The sequence below is a fragment of the Falco peregrinus genome, chromosome 8 (genome assembly GCF_023634155.1).
Source record: "Falco peregrinus isolate bFalPer1 chromosome 8, bFalPer1.pri, whole genome shotgun sequence".
NCBI lineage: Eukaryota > Metazoa > Chordata > Aves > Falconiformes > Falconidae > Falco > Falco peregrinus.
In genome coordinates this window covers 21,837,107-21,856,162 of record NC_073728.1, presented here as the reverse complement: position 1 = coordinate 21,856,162, position 19,056 = coordinate 21,837,107, and the positions used below count along the sequence as shown (strand labels likewise).

General features: G+C 35.2%; 1 protein-coding gene across 8 annotated transcripts in view; it reads left to right on the top strand.

The window, feature by feature from the left end:
* Nucleotides 1-19,056, top strand: part of UBR3 (ubiquitin protein ligase E3 component n-recognin 3) — a 117,160-nt gene that overhangs the window by 47,283 nt on the left and 50,821 nt on the right. For 6 of the 8 annotated variants that reach the window (XM_055812763.1, XM_055812762.1, XM_055812759.1 and 3 more), the window contains 7 exons: nucleotides 830-926; nucleotides 2,183-2,324; nucleotides 6,024-6,128; nucleotides 7,031-7,204; nucleotides 7,431-7,460; nucleotides 8,878-9,338; nucleotides 13,250-13,338. In XM_055812763.1, the coding sequence (XP_055668738.1) occupies nucleotides 830-926; nucleotides 2,183-2,324; nucleotides 6,024-6,128; nucleotides 7,031-7,204; nucleotides 7,431-7,460; nucleotides 8,878-9,338; nucleotides 13,250-13,338 (1,098 nt within the window). The remainder of the gene's footprint in view (nucleotides 1-829; nucleotides 927-2,182; nucleotides 2,325-6,023; nucleotides 6,129-7,030; nucleotides 7,205-7,430; nucleotides 7,461-8,877; nucleotides 9,339-13,249; nucleotides 13,339-19,056) is intronic. The other 2 variants (XM_055812761.1, XM_055812760.1) reach the window with 1 other exon arrangement.

Genomic DNA, 19,056 nt, shown 5'->3' with positions numbered 1-19,056 from the left:
TGTGATTGCCCTGGAAAGCCACTCCGGATGTTACTTTAGAGCTACTAAATTAAACAGAGATAACTAAGATCTTAATGCCGAAATAATGTATAAGGCATGTTTGTAAAGGTTTGACCACACATATTATTTGATAAGAAACATGGCCATTTTTGAGACTGAACAAAAAAATGTGTTCTAGTTGTTTGGCTTACTGCAATTAATAGTTAAATATCACCTACTTGCTAACTGCTCTGCAGCCTTTACTTCCTATTTTCAAGAGGGCTTGTGCTTATCAAGTACCAAGTAAAAAACAATTTACACCTTTTCTTACATGTACTCAGAAATTAAAAAGAGCAAACCAAGATTTTTATTTTTTTTTTAAAGTTTGGCTGCCTTCCTATAGTTACACTTGGATAAATACATTTACTTGGATTTTTGAAATTAATTTGGAAATTTTTTAACTTTCCTCAGAGTGTGTTACAACTGTTATTTTATCAGAAAAATGTGATTTTTCTGTTTTATCCCACGTTATAAATTACTATGTAACAGAAAAGAAAGCTAGAAGACAGTAAAATAAAACTTAGTAGAAAAGATCTATTGCCTAGATTGATGATTTTTTGGTTTGTAGCTAATCAAAATTTCACTTAAAATATTATTCCATCTTGATAAGTAGTAGTAATTATTAGTATAGTAAGTTAGTAAGAATTAGTAAAAATTACTGTACTTTGCCTCAAAATAATTGTTATGTAATAGAAAATTACATAATTAAAGCTAGTTAAGAAGAGAATGTAGAATAAGTTGTAAAGGTCTTCAAAGAGAATTTTAACATGTGACTTCTTTTAAACAACAGCTGAAGTCTGGGATAAGGAATTTGATCCTGTCATGGTAATACTTCGAACAGTTTACCGTAGAGATGTGCAGTCTGCAATGGACAGATATACAGCATTGTAAGTTGGATCATTTTTAGAAATGTAACATCATATTGTTACTCATTGCACAATATTTTTTTTGTTTTCACTGTCTGGTAATGCTAACCATGTTATTGAAGTTTTCAGGCCCCAGATGTGTCCTTGAGTAAATAGTTTATAAATTTACAGGCAGTATATCAGGGTTTTGGTTAGCTTAGTCTGTTACTCTTCCATAAATGTTTAAGAATCGATTTAAAGTGCCACAAAGTAGTGAATGTCATCACAGATAAAATACTTAATAGAAGTTAATGTTTAAAAATCACTTACAAATTACTTAAAAAAACCTAGCCGTATCTATTTTCATTTATTTTACATTTAGGTATGTGAAGCACAGTATTACAGAGTTCTGTGTTTTGAAATCACATTGAAGATAATTTGGGTTTTTTCTATGTATTCACTCATGACAGAAACCATGAGTGAATTAAATTATGGTTTAAATACAGGAAAAAACATTTGTGACACTCAAGTTCTAAGAAGCAAGATGATTCTGTCTTAACTCTGTCCCTTAAGAAGCTGTAAGGGATAGAATGTTTGCAGCTGATTTTATTTAATTGTCTTTTATTTCACACTGTGGGAGTAAAAATAAAGTTTAAAATCCTTTATAATAAACTTGGTGAAATAATCCTCTGCCCCTCTGCTCATTCCATTAAGTGAAAGGGTCATCATAAATATATACTGTAAGTGATTTTGAGCAAGGTACTATCCTATGAAATAATTGCATTGTCTACTGTACTGGATTCCAGCTCAGTATTAGAAATGTGGGTCCATGTTGAACTTAACACTTCAGTTCGTAGATATGATAGCACTGGTACTGTCAACTATAGCTAATTATGCCTCATGTTTCCTGGTATTGCCTGTAATCCATTCCTACAGACATGAGATTTCAATGTTGGATGTCTGATTAACATGGATTTGGCTGAAGTGCAAAGTTTTCGATCGCTTCTATGTGCCTCTTAGAATCAAAATGGAATTTTAAAATTCATAACATTAATTAAAGATCCATTTATAAATAAAGGTCATTTAAATCAGTAGGAATCCACAGAAAAATGAGACTGGATTTAGTTTTTTATACGTTCCAGTCTTTTAGAATGCTGCTTAAATAAATTAAATGGCTTAGAAATGCTCATCAACTCTGAAGTTGGTCTAAACAAAAAGAGTGCAGGATAATTATCTATGACAGTGGCAGTTGTCTACATTATTGTGGTGTTTAACATAAGTTTCACTTGTTTTAACAGTTTAAAGCAAAGTGGTAAGTTCCCTGGGAACCCATGGCCTCCTTACAAGAAGAGAACACCACTACACCCAAGTTACAAAGGTCTCATAAAGCTTTTACACTGTAAAACCTTGCACATCGTGCTGTTCACACTTCTTTACAAGGTACAGTCATAATTCTCATTAAGTCCAGTGTTTTACTTCCACTTTTTTAGAAGAGTATTTCTTAGAAGCATGATTTTTTTTAACAGATTATATAACATAGTGAGGGTTCATACAATATTTTTATTTTTGTATAAAACAATGATGTATGTACATCTCTTGTGATGATGTTTTTCTACCATTTTCATTATTTCATGAATGATTATTTCATATATGCATACACAAAGTCAGATACCCAAGTGCATGAGCTGTCACCCTACGTCAAGGAACCATCAGAGTTGCCATTTGAGTTGTTGTGCCATGATGGTTTCAGGGAGCGTGGTGGTGTGAGTGGTGTTCCTTTGGCTCCCGCTGCAGAATTTTAAGGCATCAGCAGCATGTTCAAATATAGCAAACCTTGATGGCTTTAGATCCGCAATGGCAAATATGTCTCATAACTGCTGTTGCTTCTGGCATCACTTGGCAGATATGTTCTGGCTTTTGTAATGTCGCAGCACTTGTTTTTCAGGACTATTTGATGCCTTTAAATTGTGTTTGGTTTTGTCTTTGATAGTTGGCTGCCCTCTTGAAGAGAAGTGCATCCTTTTTGAAGAGTACATTCATCAGCAAATGCAACTTTGAATCTGTCTTTGTACTTGAAAACTGCTTTCAAAGCAGTGTGCTGCAAAGGCAGATGAGGGACTATAAAAAGTGGTTTGATTGATGTGCTTTTCCTGGGCAGAGTTACCTTTTGTGCTTTTTAAAGTGCTCCCACCTTCCCTAAAGCTCTTGTTTTGTTACGCTGTTAAATTTCTGTTGAACAGAAAATATCTGTTGTTAAATATTGTAATAACTGTGTGGTATTCACAAAGAGCCATGCTTACTCCCACTGAGTTGTTTCAGCTGATTTCTTTCTCTAATGGTATGGTATAAGTTATCAGTATATCGTTAAGATTAATGAAGACTTAAGATTTTGCCTGAATTCTTTCAATAGATTTCACCATTGTGTCAGAAAAGGGCTTTTGAGAAGCTTCGTATTGTTTACAAATGAATGACTTCAGTTGAACTGTAGGTTTTGCTGTGTAATTAGTCAATTTCAAAAATCTACTTTAAAAATGTAAAATATAAAATTTTTAGTATTTTACTACAAATTCTTTCTTCTCTGTAACATGTCCCATCCTGTTATGGGTAGGACTGAATATCGTGTGCAGAGACTGTTGGATGAAACTATACCTTTTGGAAGCTCAGTACACATCTAGCAATTGGTCAGGGTTTTCCATTGTCAGACATCTAGTTCCTTATCGTGCTGCAATTAAACCAATGGCTGACATTTTTCATGCTGAATGCCTGTTCTGGCATGAGTTTCCAAGGCTGAAGCAAGGACAAAACACATCTCCTTCTCCCATCTTTTAAACGTTCTTTTATCAAGATTCTGGGTCTGAATTTAGCCAAAATGTAGGCACAGCAAAGTTACATTGTGTGCATGTTCGGGGGCTCTTTATTTTACTTGGCTAGCTGTTGAAGTCCTGAGAAAGTCAACGCCAGACCAGGCATGCCCCACACCAGAGCTGACTAGAACTTTGCCTGGAGTGGCAGTACTTTGTTTCCCAGGGTTTTCCATGATTTTGGCCAGGGAAGCTGCTGTGTGCAGTATGTTTAACCTTGCTTGTATTTTTTGGGGGGCGGGAGGAGTGGCTGTTTTTGCTCTTACTGCGTGAAGAAGCTTCAAGTACTTAAATCTTGAGAATCTTAAAATTTCTGAGTTGTTGTTTTAGCTGGAATGCCAAACATGTTTTGACCAGATTTATGGATGGCAGAAATTATGTAGTGATTGATTCCATGGGTTGGCTTAAATGAAGTTTTGTCTATTTGTGAAGTTTTGCCAATTCGTGACAGCCTTTATATCTCTTGACTTTTGGGACTGCCTGCAGAACAGTAGACTACATTTTACAATTTGACTTTATGGAAGTGTTAGTCAACATGACTTTTGATTCTCACTGGTACAATGGCATAAGCTTTTCGTATTAACATAATACTGAGAGCCCTTTTTAATTAAATGGTCTCTATAATCTCCAGTTTGATTTGGTTTGATTAAATCAGCTGCTTAACCATAATTTAGAAAAGCTCTTGTAAAACAATACTTGTTTTAAGAACTTTATCTCTCTGATCTTTCTAATGGGTATATTTGCTTATGAAATTTGTCCTATTCAAAATGAAGTCGTATTTAAAACTTTACTAGGCTACACTCTAAATATATTCATTTCTATAGTAGCCTGTCTGCAATGAAATTTTAAACCTATTTTCTCATCCACTTTTTTGGTAACTTGCAGGTTCTTGCCATTTTCCCTTTAAGTCAGAATATTGTTAAGAGAAAAGTTGTCCTGTTTTTTTACTTTAAGCAGCACTGGATCTTCCTATCAATGCATTGAAAGCTGTGTTAGAAGAAAGATGTGGGCATCTATTAATTTAGAGATAAGGTTATTTATTACTAATTTTAAAAGATGATGTGAAGATGGTTGTGAACTAAATTCCTGTTAACCCTTCCGGCATTCCCAGTTATCCAAGCATCACTTACAGGACTAGGACCTCATGAGGCCTTATGGTGACCTGATCATGTGACAAATTGAGGGAAGGCTGGGTGCAGCTCTTTGCTCGAGGCTGATAGTAGTGGGATCTGTGCAGCTTTACCTGGCACTTCGGTGTTAAATTGCAGCTTGAACTAAAAACAATTTTAAGCTATAAGTTTGTTTGACTGGAAGAGCATAGAACTAAATTTTGCTTTTGTAGTGATGCTAAAAGGTTAGTTTTTTTCTAAACCTTTAATTAATTTTTAATCATCTCAGAAAAAAATTAAATTAAACCTGAAGAGTCCAAAGTCTCTCATCCAGAACACTCTCTTTGTAAGTTTAGATACATTGAAGTCTGAATAGGCTGAGTGGAATAATGATTTCCTGTCTTTTAAACACAACAATCCTGTTGATCCATCACATCCAAAATTATATGTCTTATTTTGGAGTAGTGTTCCATTATTGTTATTGGAGAGCTATATATTATGTTATTACTCTTACTATTCTTGGCCTACTTGGAACTTCTTTTTTAATCCTATAGCATAATCATTAATCAGGTATTTTGTTGGAGCATTCAGTCATAATAAGAGTGAAGTTTAAAATACTTGCTGCTCTTTCAGAGTAGATATTCCAGGAACTTGGACAGGCATTTCACTGCTCTTGAAAATAATTTTTTCCTGTGTTTTTATGCATGTGATAGGACTTTGAAAGTGTTACTGTGCAACAAAAGCTATTTTCAATGCTGATATTGGTGCTCAGTGTCTACCAACAATACACTAGGGTAGCAAGTGTAACAGTGTTCTGCCTGTCTAGTCTTTTCTTTTTAGCTGATACTTGTATCTCATGATACAGCACTTGCAAGCACAGTGATTAAGGGGGAAAAAAACACCAAACCAAAAAACCCACAGGCAAAAATCACATATGTGGCTCAAGACCTTCTACTTTTCCTAGTGTGGCTAACCTGGACAGTCATACTTTGAGATCAGATTTGTAGCTTACTGTCTTGAGCTTCTTCATATGAGACTCCTGGCTACTTTCTTTACCTTCAAGTTTAGACTAGAGATGTCCATCAGGTTTTTGGGTTTTTTGTAAAAGGGATTGTGAGAGTATCGAAGATAAAACCTTCTAAGATGTGTATGTCTGTTTTTCTGCCTAGATATTAATGGATCATCAGAATTTATCAGAACACGTGCTTTGTATGGTTTTGTATTTGATTGAGCTGGGGTTGGAAAATTCTCCAGAACAAGAGTCAGATGAAGAGGTAAGAATAAATACCAGCTTTTTAATTAAAATATAAAATTATTGTCTCATGATTCAATATAATTTAAAGAAACTACTAATTTTATCATAGGAATTAGAATAAAACATCTTTATTTACTTAAGCAGGGATCAACTAAGGGGGAAAAAAAAAAAACCATATACTATTGTGGAGTATAGTATCTTGTGTTTTTCAACAGTTTCTGTATATGTAACCTGACAACACAGACTGGTTAGATATGTACTACTCTGTAAATTAGTACTTGAAATTGGGTAAAAAAAATATTTAAATGATTGAATCTAAAACCCACTTAAATTTCTAGATTTTCAGCTGAAACCTTCATCACTGAGCATTTTATTGCTAAAGCTCTGTATCTTCTAAGCTATGTGAATTAGCCAAAATTTTAACATCAAAATTTTAAAATCTTATGATGAGAAATTGAATATAAATAAATTATTTTCATGGTTCTATATTCCCATATGGTGTATGACTTTCATAATTTTTCCTACTGTTTAACATTGCTTATATGACTAAGGATCTGTCACTTTTTTTTTCAGAGATTGACTTCTGTATAGTTTGGATTTTTTGTGTTAATCTTAGATTGTACAGCTTCGGATAACTCTGAATAGTTCCTTTTACTTCTGCTGGTTAGCACTGATGGCTGTGTTTGATTATATTCAAATTAAATGTGTACATTTATGTATTATCAGACCTGTAGTCCTCACTGTAGGCATCAGTCATACCATGATTTTTAAGAGGTGTATCAGCTTTCGTGAGGTACATACTATTTGACATATTGTTCTTATCTTGTAGAGAGATTATGGCCTCTGTAATACAGTTATGAAAGCAACGTAAATTATTGTAAAACATAAGAGAGGTATAATGGGTTTTTTTTATTGTTTTAGGAATCTGCCGGTGGACAGGAGCGGTGCCATGATAGCTGGTTTCCAGGTAGTAACTTGGTTTCTAACATGCGTCACTTCATTAACTATGTCAGAGTAAGAGCACCAGAAACTGCTCCAGAGGTGAAGAGGGAACCACCTGCAAGTACAAGTTCTGATGGTTTAGCTTCATCACAAGTAAGTATATACAAATACTAGTCCTTTTCCTAGATTGGTTTATTATTGCCAGTTTGGGCTTTTTTTGTTAAGATTATTTTTCTACTGGTTTTATTAATTACTTAGGATTTTTCTTTTCTTGAGTAATCCTTCCAAAGTGTACAGTTAACAGAAATAAAAGTTATTTCAAATGATACCTCCTTCCAAATGATGTATTTAATGACTTTTTTTGTCCTCAATCTACCAGAGTTCAAGGCGGAAGAGCCTCCAGAGAGAGGTAGATCTGTGTGCAGTTTGTTCTCCTAAGCAATTAACTAGCAACATGGCTTTAATTGTGCTCACCTTAACATTCAGTGAAATCTAATTTTCCTGAATTTCTTTTTAATTCATATTGCAAGGACTCATGCTTTTTTCATATTCTTGATCATAATTTTAGGTAGTAGACTTTTAAGGAATGAAATATCCTTACATTTTTAATATGTATTTTGAAATAACAGCTTTCTGTCAAATACCAAACATCATTGATAGCTTATCGCTTGAGCTTTGTGTTTAGGCCTGTTATGTCTTGCCAAGATACTACTAACATTTAATAACGTAGAGTAGTCTTAGCTTTCTCAAATCTAGGTAAGTTTAACCTTACATTGAAAGTGCATTTGAAATTATTAATGGCAGGTTTATTTAGGTTTTTTGTGAAAATGAGTATGTAGATAGTGGGATCCTGAAATATTCGTGGCTGGTAGACAACATAATCTCTGTGTCAGGATTGCCTTTGTATCTTCTGTATGCAGGACTTCAGATTACTGTATGTCACGTGGTGAAACACAATGGAAGTTTCTTTTGCATGTTGATGTTAGAAGAATAGATTGAAATTTAAAGTAGGCAGGTGAGATGGAATAGATTAAAACATAAAGAAGGTAGGTGAGGTAACTGTCAGAATCCCATTTTTATATTTGATCTCTGAAATATTTGGTATCTCTTGGCTGCCTAGCCTTCTTAGAAGGAGAGGGTAAGATATTCAAGCGTTCTGAATTCATATTCAAAATATTCAGGGAACATCTTTCTGCTATGGATTTACTACATGAGAGTTGCTTCCATGTATCGAAAGCAAGGGTAGCACAGAATAGAAACATCTGAATGGGCTGTGTCATTAACATAACTATGCTTATGTGTCCTGAAGAGCAAGCTCTGCTTGCAAATATGGGTATGTGGCTTGTGGATCTCAGCTAATAAATCCACACAAAATGGACAACACCCATGGTGATATGTGGGCTCACCTTTGTGGGATTATGAATTACATTGTGCAACAGTGCTCAATAGATTTTATTGAAGACATTTAAATGACATAAAGATCCTGAAGTTATGAATATTCCAGAAGAAAATGAGGAAATATTACTTGGAGAACAGAATTCTAAGTTTCACTGGAGCAAAGCCCGTTGTTAGTTGTTTTGGTATGGATGGTATTCTCATTTTGTACTTGGCTTTTTATGCAGCTATGTATAACAGCTTTGTATAAAAATACGAATGCAGGCTTAGTATTTTGCTATACCAAATTTCAGTAGGTTTTGGAAGGAGAGAGGAAACTTAAAATGTTCTGTGCTTTTCCTCCTAGCTTAAAATTTTTACTATGGCTTTATAAATGTGTGTTGTTTATACTTGTATTTTTGAAAATTAAACATTGTAATTTTTTTCCCAAGAACTCGGGGACAGCTCAAGTGTTCAGTTTGGTCGCAGAACGTAGGAAGAAATTTCAGGAGATCATCAATCGGAACACCAGTGAGGCAAATCAAGTGGTTCGGCCCAAAACGTCAATGAAATGGTCAGCACCCGGTGCAACTCCACAGTTAACCACAGCCATTCTAGAAGTCAAGGAAAGTATACTGTCCTTGCTGATTAAATTGCATCACAAACTCTCAGGAAAGCAAAACTCTTACTATCCTCCATGGTTGGATGATGTGGATGTTTTAATCCACCCTGAAATTCCAAGATACTCTCACGGTGATGGAATGACAGCAGTAGAAAGAATTTTGTTGAAAGCTGCTGTACAGAGCAGATTGAATAAACGTATAATTGAAGAGATATGCAGAAAAGTGACACCTCCTGTACCACCGAAAAAGATTAGTTCTGCAGAGAAGAAAACTTTGGATAAGGAAGAAAGGTAACATTAATAACAAAGTAAAGGGGTGGTAGAAGGGCAGTGTGTGTTGTACATGTATTGATTGATTGTCTCTAGGTCTTTGCATGAATTATTAAAAGAGTAAGTTTTAATTCTGCAGTTCTCTTTATCTATTTTGAATATACATGATTTACATGGGTATTGAGGAAGAGCATGCCACCTTGCTAAGTTAATCTTTAAATTAGAAACTTTCATAGTGATTTTATGTGATATACATGCTCATCCTTCATGTTGCCATGTATACTACTGAAACATACAAAGGTGCAGAATTAAGATTATGTTAACTTTTGAAGCTTAACCTCAAGAAGAATTGGAAACTTTTTTTATTTGTATTGTCTGGTCATTCACATACACACATCACACCATGATTATTTTTGTTTGTTTGTTTAATATTTGTGGATTTTGTAATTGTCTTTTTTTTTCTTTGCTTGTCTGACACGTTCAATTTTCAAATTCTGGTTTTAGTTTTTTAAAAACTAGATTCGTATTTTTTAATAATGGCCTGAAAACCTGCATGCCAGATGTCTGTCTTGGGCTGAAATTATTTTGGGAAAAAGCTCAGACAGTTCTGAGATTGAAGTTGGGGCTTAGTGAATCCTGAGAGCACCCAGAATACTAGCACTATCAAAACTGAATGCAGAGAGCTGCTTCTCGTCTGCTTTCAGCAAATGTTGTGTTGGTGTGTGAGTCCTATGGAAGAGGAATCATCCAGTTCAAATGCCTAGAGGACAGCCACTACAGCTGAGAAGCAGATGTGAAAACTAGGATTAGCAGGGGCAGAGCTGAAAACTGGGACTGGAAGGAGAAACCCTCTGGTCAATGTAATAGTGAGCAAAGGGGAGATGCCAGGTCAAGTGAATAGCTGACATGGGAAACCTGAGAAGGTTCAACCTGGCAAGTTGGGGAATTTAGGGAACTGGGTTGTCAAGACAGAAATACTCAAAGAAGAGTAGGAATGGAAAGAACGAATTTTTAATTAAAATCTCAGTGGGGGAGGATGGGGTCTTGAGAGTTGATAGGAGAAGGAGAATGTGGAAGAGGAGTGCAAATAGCTGGAGGGCATGAATAAGACATTGGCACTTGAGAGATGAAAAATAGTTGGCTGGAGTTGGGCAGTGGGAAGAGACTGATAATTGGGTAGTGCAAGAGTGAAAGATGTCATTTGAAGTGAGAGGACAGTGGATAATGTTGACGGTCAGAGAGTGTGGGGTCAGAGTACTTACTACATTAACTGAAGTAGAGACAGTGCATAGGGTGGAATGGACAAGAATAATCTTGAGTGTTTGTCCATGCGGTATTTTGATGTATTAATGGTTTATAGACTAGTTTGGGTTGGAAGGGACTTTTAAAGGTCATCACGATTATGGTTCTAGAAATTTGCATAGAAACATGCAGCCCCCTGACTTGGTTTCTGGATTACTTTTATTTATCCTGCTATTTTTATTTGTTTGAAAATATATTTTTCATTAAATTTTCTATGATATGTTCAAGACCTAGAATGTAATTGAAAATTAAACATTACAAAAATTAAAATAGATTTAAAATTTTTTGCAAGTTACATATTTTACAAAGTAAAATTTTTTTCTTGCAAGTGTTCAGTTAAAGGCTTAACTTTCAACATCTCTTGTAATAGTTCAGTGAATGAGAGAAATAGTCAAGGTTTAGCATGTAAAACTGTCTTTCAAAAAATGCCAGACTGAGTGGCTGCTTTAGATAAAACACAGCTACATCTTGGACACCTGCTCATTATCGTGGTACTCAGTAGTGCTAGATTTATGTACAGGAGAAGCACAGGAATCAATGAATCAAATAACTTTTCATATAGAAAAAGGGTAAGGTTATTCCTTTTTCCCTGCAAATGATGTGATAATTTCAAGGATCTACTGTGGGCACTTTAAGTTTTCAGTTGAATTCTGGGGCTAACATAATGATGAAAATAAATTTTTCCAGTTCTTTGTTGTTCTGAGCGACTCTTGTTCTCCCCAAATCCATAACAGCATTGGGGGACCCATGAATTTTATTAATGGACAGTGTGATAACTGAAATGACTAGTCTTATAGACTGACAGTGCTCATATAGTCAAGCTGCAATTTTTACTTTCTTTCTGATTGTTTTGTTCTGGGTTTTTTTTCTCCCAAGTCCAGTTTTGTATTAGTGAAGACCAAGCAGACTGTGAGTGTTTAGTGGTCATCCTTTTGGTTACTTCAACATATAATGACAAACTTGGCATCACTCAGGCAATGGGTTGTCTCCATAGAAACTGAAATACGGAATTGGAGGAGAGCTTGAGCTGCTTGCAGTATTTTTTCAATTGCAGTGTCATCCTCCCATGGGCCATCATGGAAAATTACTGAGCTGTACTGAATCTGTCAGAGTTTGTTTATGTCTTCTTATTAAAGGCTTCTATTTACAGTCACTCTGCTTTTGGTCAAGGCATATATTGAGAAATTCCCAGGGAGAAATAAATAAAAGCAGGTTTAATGAATGCCCTGGTACAATCCTCAGAATAATGAATCAGGATTGTTGTAAGAGAAGATATTTTGAGAAATGATGGCTGTACCATGTGAAAGATAAATGGGCAGAGGTATGTGGGGTATTAAGGTGCCTTTAGGAAAACAAGTCAGAGGCTTTCACTTATAAACAAGCCACCTCAGGATAACAGGTTACAGTATATTAGCTGCTTTATGCTTGTGCATCCCTGGGCCTGTGCTGAGACAGTGATAATTAGGCAGTGCTGGAAACTGAAGAGGACTCACCCATCAGCATATCAGATGCCAAGTGATGTTTTTAAATCCCTTCTTAGTTATCATCTCTGAGTGGGGGGAAAAAAATTAATTGAAAATGCTGATGCATAGAGTTAGTAGTTCCCTGGCCACACTGGGGACGTGCTGTGCAAAAGCCCCGGCAGTGGGGCACGTAGGGCTTCGCATGTGCCATGTGGTGAGCAGCTGTGGTGGGAGGGTGGGTTTTTTTGGTTTTCCCACGTGCACTCTCCCATTTCCACTCTTCGTAAACTCTTGTCATAGTGAAGATCCTTTCTTGGTACCACAGGAAGAATAAAATCAATGTCTATTTTCTTCATTGTTTTACATCCATCAACTCTACCCGCTGCAGTATGTATATATAGGGAGTTATAGAATAGCTGGTCCTAGAGCCTTGTACAGATCACTAATACAGTTTAAACAGAAGGACAGACAACAATTAGTCTCTAACATCTTCTATTTGTAAATCTGAGCTGTGTTAAATGATGAGGAAAAAGTTAGTGAAGTCATCTTGGCTGCAGGGAGATGAGGGCCTTCAGTCTGGAAGCAATCTCAAACTTTAAGTCCAAGTATAAAAGCTGTTGGTGACCACTATCTTGGGTGGAGGTGAGGGAGAGGAACCAGTATGAGGAGCCTTAGCTGGAAAATAAATTATTCATAATTGTTTCCCTTGGCATCAAGCTTGATATCAAAAATGAGTGAGGTAGGCTATTATTATTATCGTCATCATAATTATTTTGTAAATGTTAGTTGCTCCCAAGAGTACTTGTTTTTGTGCAATGGTTGGCATTTCACTCTGTTATACTTCCCTTATGTAATAAACAAAATAACTTCCCAAAGTAAGGTCTTGGGTTCTTCTTCTTACAATGCTAAGTCCTAATAGTTTTTTAGGGCAGGATTTTCTTCTTTCAGACTCAAAACAAAATAAATCTCATTTCTTATAAAACTACTTTAAAAGAGATTCTTTTTTAAGGCTTGAAAATTAATCCTTTATCAAGAGAAAATTTGAATTTTGAATTAGATTGCCGAAGGTGGTGACTGTAATCAGCCTGACACTATGAACTAATTTTTTTCCTCCATTATATATACTCTTCTTTTTTTTTCTCTCTTTCCCCTGCTTCTTTCACTCAGACGACAGAAGGCCAGAGAAAGGCAACAGAAATTGTTGGCTGAATTTGCCTCAAGGCAGAAAAGCTTCATGGAAACTGCCATGGATGTTGGTAAGTTTTTGTGTAGTTGATGGCTTGCTTTTTTTTATTGATTTATTTTTATTTCGACGTTACTATTGAGGTTTTTACTCTTAACAGTTTAAAAAAAAACTACCCAAACAGACAAAAACCCCTCCCCTCAGATCAAACTACTGTATCCACCTGTTCACTAAGTACTTCAGAGACTTAAAGTTGTGTTTTCTAGGACAGGTAATACTGAATTCATAATTGCTAAAGAATATATTAAATAATCTTGCAAATGTTTAAAAGAGAACACATTATCTGTAGCACATAATTTTATTCCTATTTTTTCTTAATACACAGTGGATGGAATGATTAAATGTGTGGTATGTTTTGAAGTATTTACCTTAAAGTATCCCAGAGTTAGTTTGTCTTAAAGATTGCATTTTCTTTAATCCGTAGTAACAAAATTTAAGAGCTTCACATTCTGATAAGGTAAAAATTATGCATTTTAAATTTGTGTATAGAATTAAGGAACGCATAATTTTTAGATCATCTCAGTTGCTGTAATAACACTGCGTTCTGTTTTGAGTACAGGCTTTACAGCAGAATCGGCTCTTGTTTTTCTTGGGGATACGTTCTTTCAGGTTCTGCTGTGTAGAAGTGCATAATCTTGACTAGTTTGCTTGTGTTTAACTGAGGAATAGAAAATATTTTCATCTGGATTACAACATTGAAAATCAGCACCTTTGAAAGATGAGAAAAAAAAATCCTGCTTTTTCTTATTTCTCCCCCTTTCAATCAAATATCATTTGCTATGTTGTTTTGATTTGAGTTTAAGCACTGGTAAGAAACTTCTTGACAACTGGTTTTGCTGAAAAAGTCTGTTTTTTAAAATTGTTAAATTCCTGACAGTTTATAGGTTGCTGAGAAGATTTGTTTCTTTATATTTACAAAGGTCTTGGATACAGCAGCCACTGAAATTTCTTTAGCAAATTAATGACCATATATATGGTTATGTTTGGAGGGTGTGCAATACAACACAAAGTTCACAGATAAAAATGAGTTTAAGTCATGCTTTTATTAAATGGGTAGCTATTTCTTTTGAATCTGTTTATTGAAGTAAGAAGGGAAGAAGAAATGTGCAGTTCTACTTACTAAAAATTGAAATACGTGATTGAAGTATTTTTACAGTTGTGGCTAACTGAAAGCAGCTGGGAAACTTTGATTCTGCAGTCACCTATATTTGAATTCCTGATATTGCAACTTTGAAGTTAATGGTTTTATATATGCAGTCACATGTGTGTATATATATTTACCTGTCATAGCTGTATTTGCAGATATACATACGGATACATAAATACTCCATACTTGAGTTTTGTAAGCTGTTTAAGGTAACTGCTTTGATTTGTGGATGAAGCATAGTAGTTAATTCAGTAAATTACACAACATTTATCTGTGTCGAGGACTGGGAACACTTAGCTTTTACTTAACTATATATGTCAAATATTAAAAAGAACCTTTAATTTCTGTAACAAGCAGACTTGCACTTTTGCGCATATGATTGTTCATTAAAAAAATCTTGGGCATGCAACACTTTAGTTGTTTGTTTCTTAGCATTTAAACAATTAATAAGTTCAGATATCTTAACATAAAATGTAGTGTTAGCAATTAAACAAGGTCATGCACAGGACCAGATAGAGTCAACTTAATGGACTACATTTTCATAAAGTTGTTCTGCATGAAGACATTTCTTGGCAACAATTTAGTAGAATTCTAGGCATTGTGTTAGCTAAATAATTGTTTTGCTTTTTCACCCACTTTTTTCTGTGTCTTTTAGGTTGTCATACTGTTTTCTAAGTTTGTGATCAAAATTGACTGAATTTGTACTATAGCCCAGTATTAACTAGCTTTTATGTTCTGACTGGCATTAAAATACATTGCAGAAAGGAAGTATGTATTCCATTATAGTGTGTAGGACTTACTTAAAAACCTAAATAATTGTTTGCCAGGAATATTTTCTTCAGTTTGCTCTATTTTTTTTTTTAACTTAACTAATTTGTTCAGCTGTGAATTCAGTCTCTATACAGCAAATTATTAAACAAGTTGCAGAAACCATTGTTACTCTAATTTTAAAACACAAGACATGGTAAGAATTCTGAAACTAGTCTTTCAGGAGTGACGCAATTTAAAACTACTGCAAATATTTAGTAGGCTTACCTTGAATTATATCATGTCTGTGCTGAAATAGTATGTTTGAAAACAAAAAAATCCTTTCATACTAAAACCAATCAATTAAAATGCATTCAGCTCTCACACATTCAAACTCTGTTACCTGTTAGTTTTATTATAGGTTAAAATTCAGCAGTAGGTTTATTTCTTAATTTTGTTTGTTTGTTGTAACAGTATTAATGCTGTCAGAAGGCAGGGATCGTGAAGTCTCAGCTCCCTGGCTCTGTCACTGATTTAGCTGGTGTCATTTCGGCAAATGGTTATTATTATAATAATTTAAAACTTACCTATGAAATGTGGATGTGATTCAGTGGTAAAATGTGAGAACTGATCTGATTGGTTTTGGGCATAACACTTAAAAGATTTCATAATAGCTTTCTCTTGACAGTGTAGAAGACTGAAAATAGTCTGGAAAGAAATGTGTCTAGATGGTAGGGGTAATGGAGAATAGCCAAAGCTTAAAGATTATTTTATTAAAACCCCATAAACTTAATAGTTTCCAAAGTGTTTATTAAAGTGCATAGAGCCACTGTTAATCCCCTAAGGCATTCCTCTTCTTTGGTTATTGAGATGCTGCAATGAAACATAGCTTAAAAGGAAGTTACCCAATTACATGTTCATTTTTCAATATTAAATGTGTCTCATTTTACCAGCAAAAACTATTTATTTGAAATGGAATTCACAAATTCATCTGAGATTCTGAAAGTAAAGGTTGGCATTTTCTTGCATATAATCACTGTAGGAAAAATTCCAATTATGTAGCCCTTTCCATTTGTGCCCCCTGTTACTTTCTATTTATATTTTGTGACATCTGCAGAACTACATTGCCATTCAAGCTTGCCTGGAAGTAATTAAGTGAAATTTAGAAACAGTTATGTTAATGAACTAGGATGGAACAGAATCCACTGTGCTGTCTTTAGCTGTTTGACTGCAGGACAAATGTAAAAAGCAGAAAAATAAAACAAGAGGCATCATTCTAAGAGCAGCAGATAGAGCTCTTCATATACCTGAGGACGGTGTCTAGTGCATCAAAAGTGTGTTGTCATGTAGTGACATACGGTGTCAAATCCATAGGCTTTCTAGTCTCCTAGCAATAGCTACTTTTACATCTTCGTCTTGAGGGCACTTAGTGTGAGGCTATAATTTTTCTGTTGTGTTCTGGATCTCCATGACAGAGATTTTTGAAACTTCACTGCCTTTCAGGCAGGACTTGATAAGAACACAAGTCCCTCTGCTCTGTGTTAATAGTCTTTAACAAATTACAGTGATATTTGTAGAGATCTGTCTATCTAAGTTTTATAAATATGAAATATTATGATCCATTCCAGGCAAGCTATTGAACTTAATCAAATGCATCTTAGTGAAAATTTGAAAATTGTTTAATTTTGAATTACAAATTTTAGGATATCTAACATTCCTTCAATAGTTTTGCTGTCTCTGAAGTGCCCAATGTGATTTATTTATTTATTTTTGTTAATGCCTTGTGGTAAGTATGCAGTATCATCTTTGTGTTCCTTTCTTGTGATGTGAAGTCTTGGCAGGACGTCATTTTTGTCCTTCAAGCTTTGTTCCTTAGCTAGAGTTATAAAGAAGTGCAGAGTTTTAATGCAAGGTGACACACATTTCCTAACGCTCAATCTTCTGAACGCAGATAGAAAAATAAATTAGGTACTGATCTCCTGAGAATATATATGCTGGGTCAGGGCAAAGAATATTAGCATACTAATGGTTGCTTTGATGCCAAGGGGCTACTTTGACACGTAATGTATACAGCAGGAAAAATGTTGACTATCGTCAACAGAGATTGTAAACTATATTTACTGTGTTTACAAAGCCCTTTTGGTTCTGGGGATTTGCTGGATAGGGGAAAGAATGGGAGTGAATCTTTAACTCTGGAGAGTAGAAATTAAATAAAATTCAGGCAGAAATGCATTCTGCAAGAAAACAGTGTGCTAGATTTTAGCAGACCGATCAGTATTTGCTAGGAGGTAGGGAATCCTAGGGTTTTGTAACTTTGGGTCTGTCGCTCCTGTTGGTACAAAACTGAGCAAAGAGCTAAATAATTAACTTTTTTAAAAACCCATGGGAATGATTGTGTTTGGCACTACCCTGGATTTCTGTTGCAGTTTAAATGTTTTCATCGGCCTTCAGTGTTTTTATCTTTGTTTTTAATGAGGTTCATATTTATCCAGATTTCCGAAATAATTCAAAAGGGCAAAGTCAAGTCCCAGAACCCACTGTAAGGGGGTGGGGTGTGTTGCAACATTAGACACACCTCATGAGAGAAACCTGGTGAAGTGATACCAATACCATGTGTCTTACCTTGTATTTCAAATTTGCGCCTTCTTCACGCAAGTTGACATCATCAGGGCAAATCTCTGTGAAATCAGTTAGGTTAAATCTTTGGAGAGTCAGAGTTTTAAACTGTAAGCATCACTGGTTGTATTCCAAAGAATGTTTGACATTAAAATACACTTGCTGTCTCATGTGACTGCTGCCTGGCTAGTGAAGTCATGACTAGAAGCTAAAGCTGCCTTGGTCTTCCTTGCTCTCCTGTTACCATTACCTACTTTCTGAATCTCCAGTGGAGAGATGAGGTGTCTTGTTTTGGGTGCCAGCGGTTTTCATGCCAAACAAAACTGCAGACTCCTACAAAACCTATTTGAAATGTGGAGGAGTAATACGCCTCAAGATCAGCATCTTGGCAAATAGCTGGTAAGGATTCCCTTGGCACTCAAGAAGGCAACATTGTTCTGGGACATAACACAATGTTATTTTTCATGGAATTATCTTCCTAGTGTCAGCAAAATTTGCTGGAGTTTTGTGCATCAGTGGAAGCAAAATAAGGAGAATTAGATGATCCTCCAGCTCTTAGTTGCAACTGATGTAGCTTTGTTCACCTAACAGTTCTTAGTGGTGATTTGGGTGGGGGTTTATAGCCACAGTAGAAGGAATTTTATGTTATGTTACAATCAATATTTAACTAGAAAGACTTCTCATCGATATAAAAGGACACTTAATAAAATAATTGGTTTTATTAAGGTGTCTTTTTATAATTGCATCCAGGGAGCTAGGAAATGTTAGCTCATGCTTTAAAATTTGGTAAGATCCCGTATTTTTTAAATGACATAAATAGCATTACAACTCCAGTCATTTTAAAAAAATGCTTCACAGGTTGCCATGAAAAACACAAAGCAATTCTGTATTTCTGTTTATAAGAAATGGTGAAAAAAGAAGGGGGGGGGGGGGGGGGGGCAAGGTGTGGAGCTACATGTTTTCTGGGCATTTTAAGCTTCCATATGAGTACTAATGCAGTTTAGTTTTGTGTTTCCCTGTGTGAAATAGGATATATTTAACTGAAAGTGAAGTAGAATGGAGACATGACAGTTACTTTATATTCACAAGTACCAATGCATTAATGAAATATTTTAGAAGAAGGTTTGCAGGAAAGAGTCTTGTCTCATGTTCAGCAGTATTTAGAGTTGAAACACGTTTGTCCTGGTTCTTGACAGTGTAGGTAGATCATGTAGCTGATGA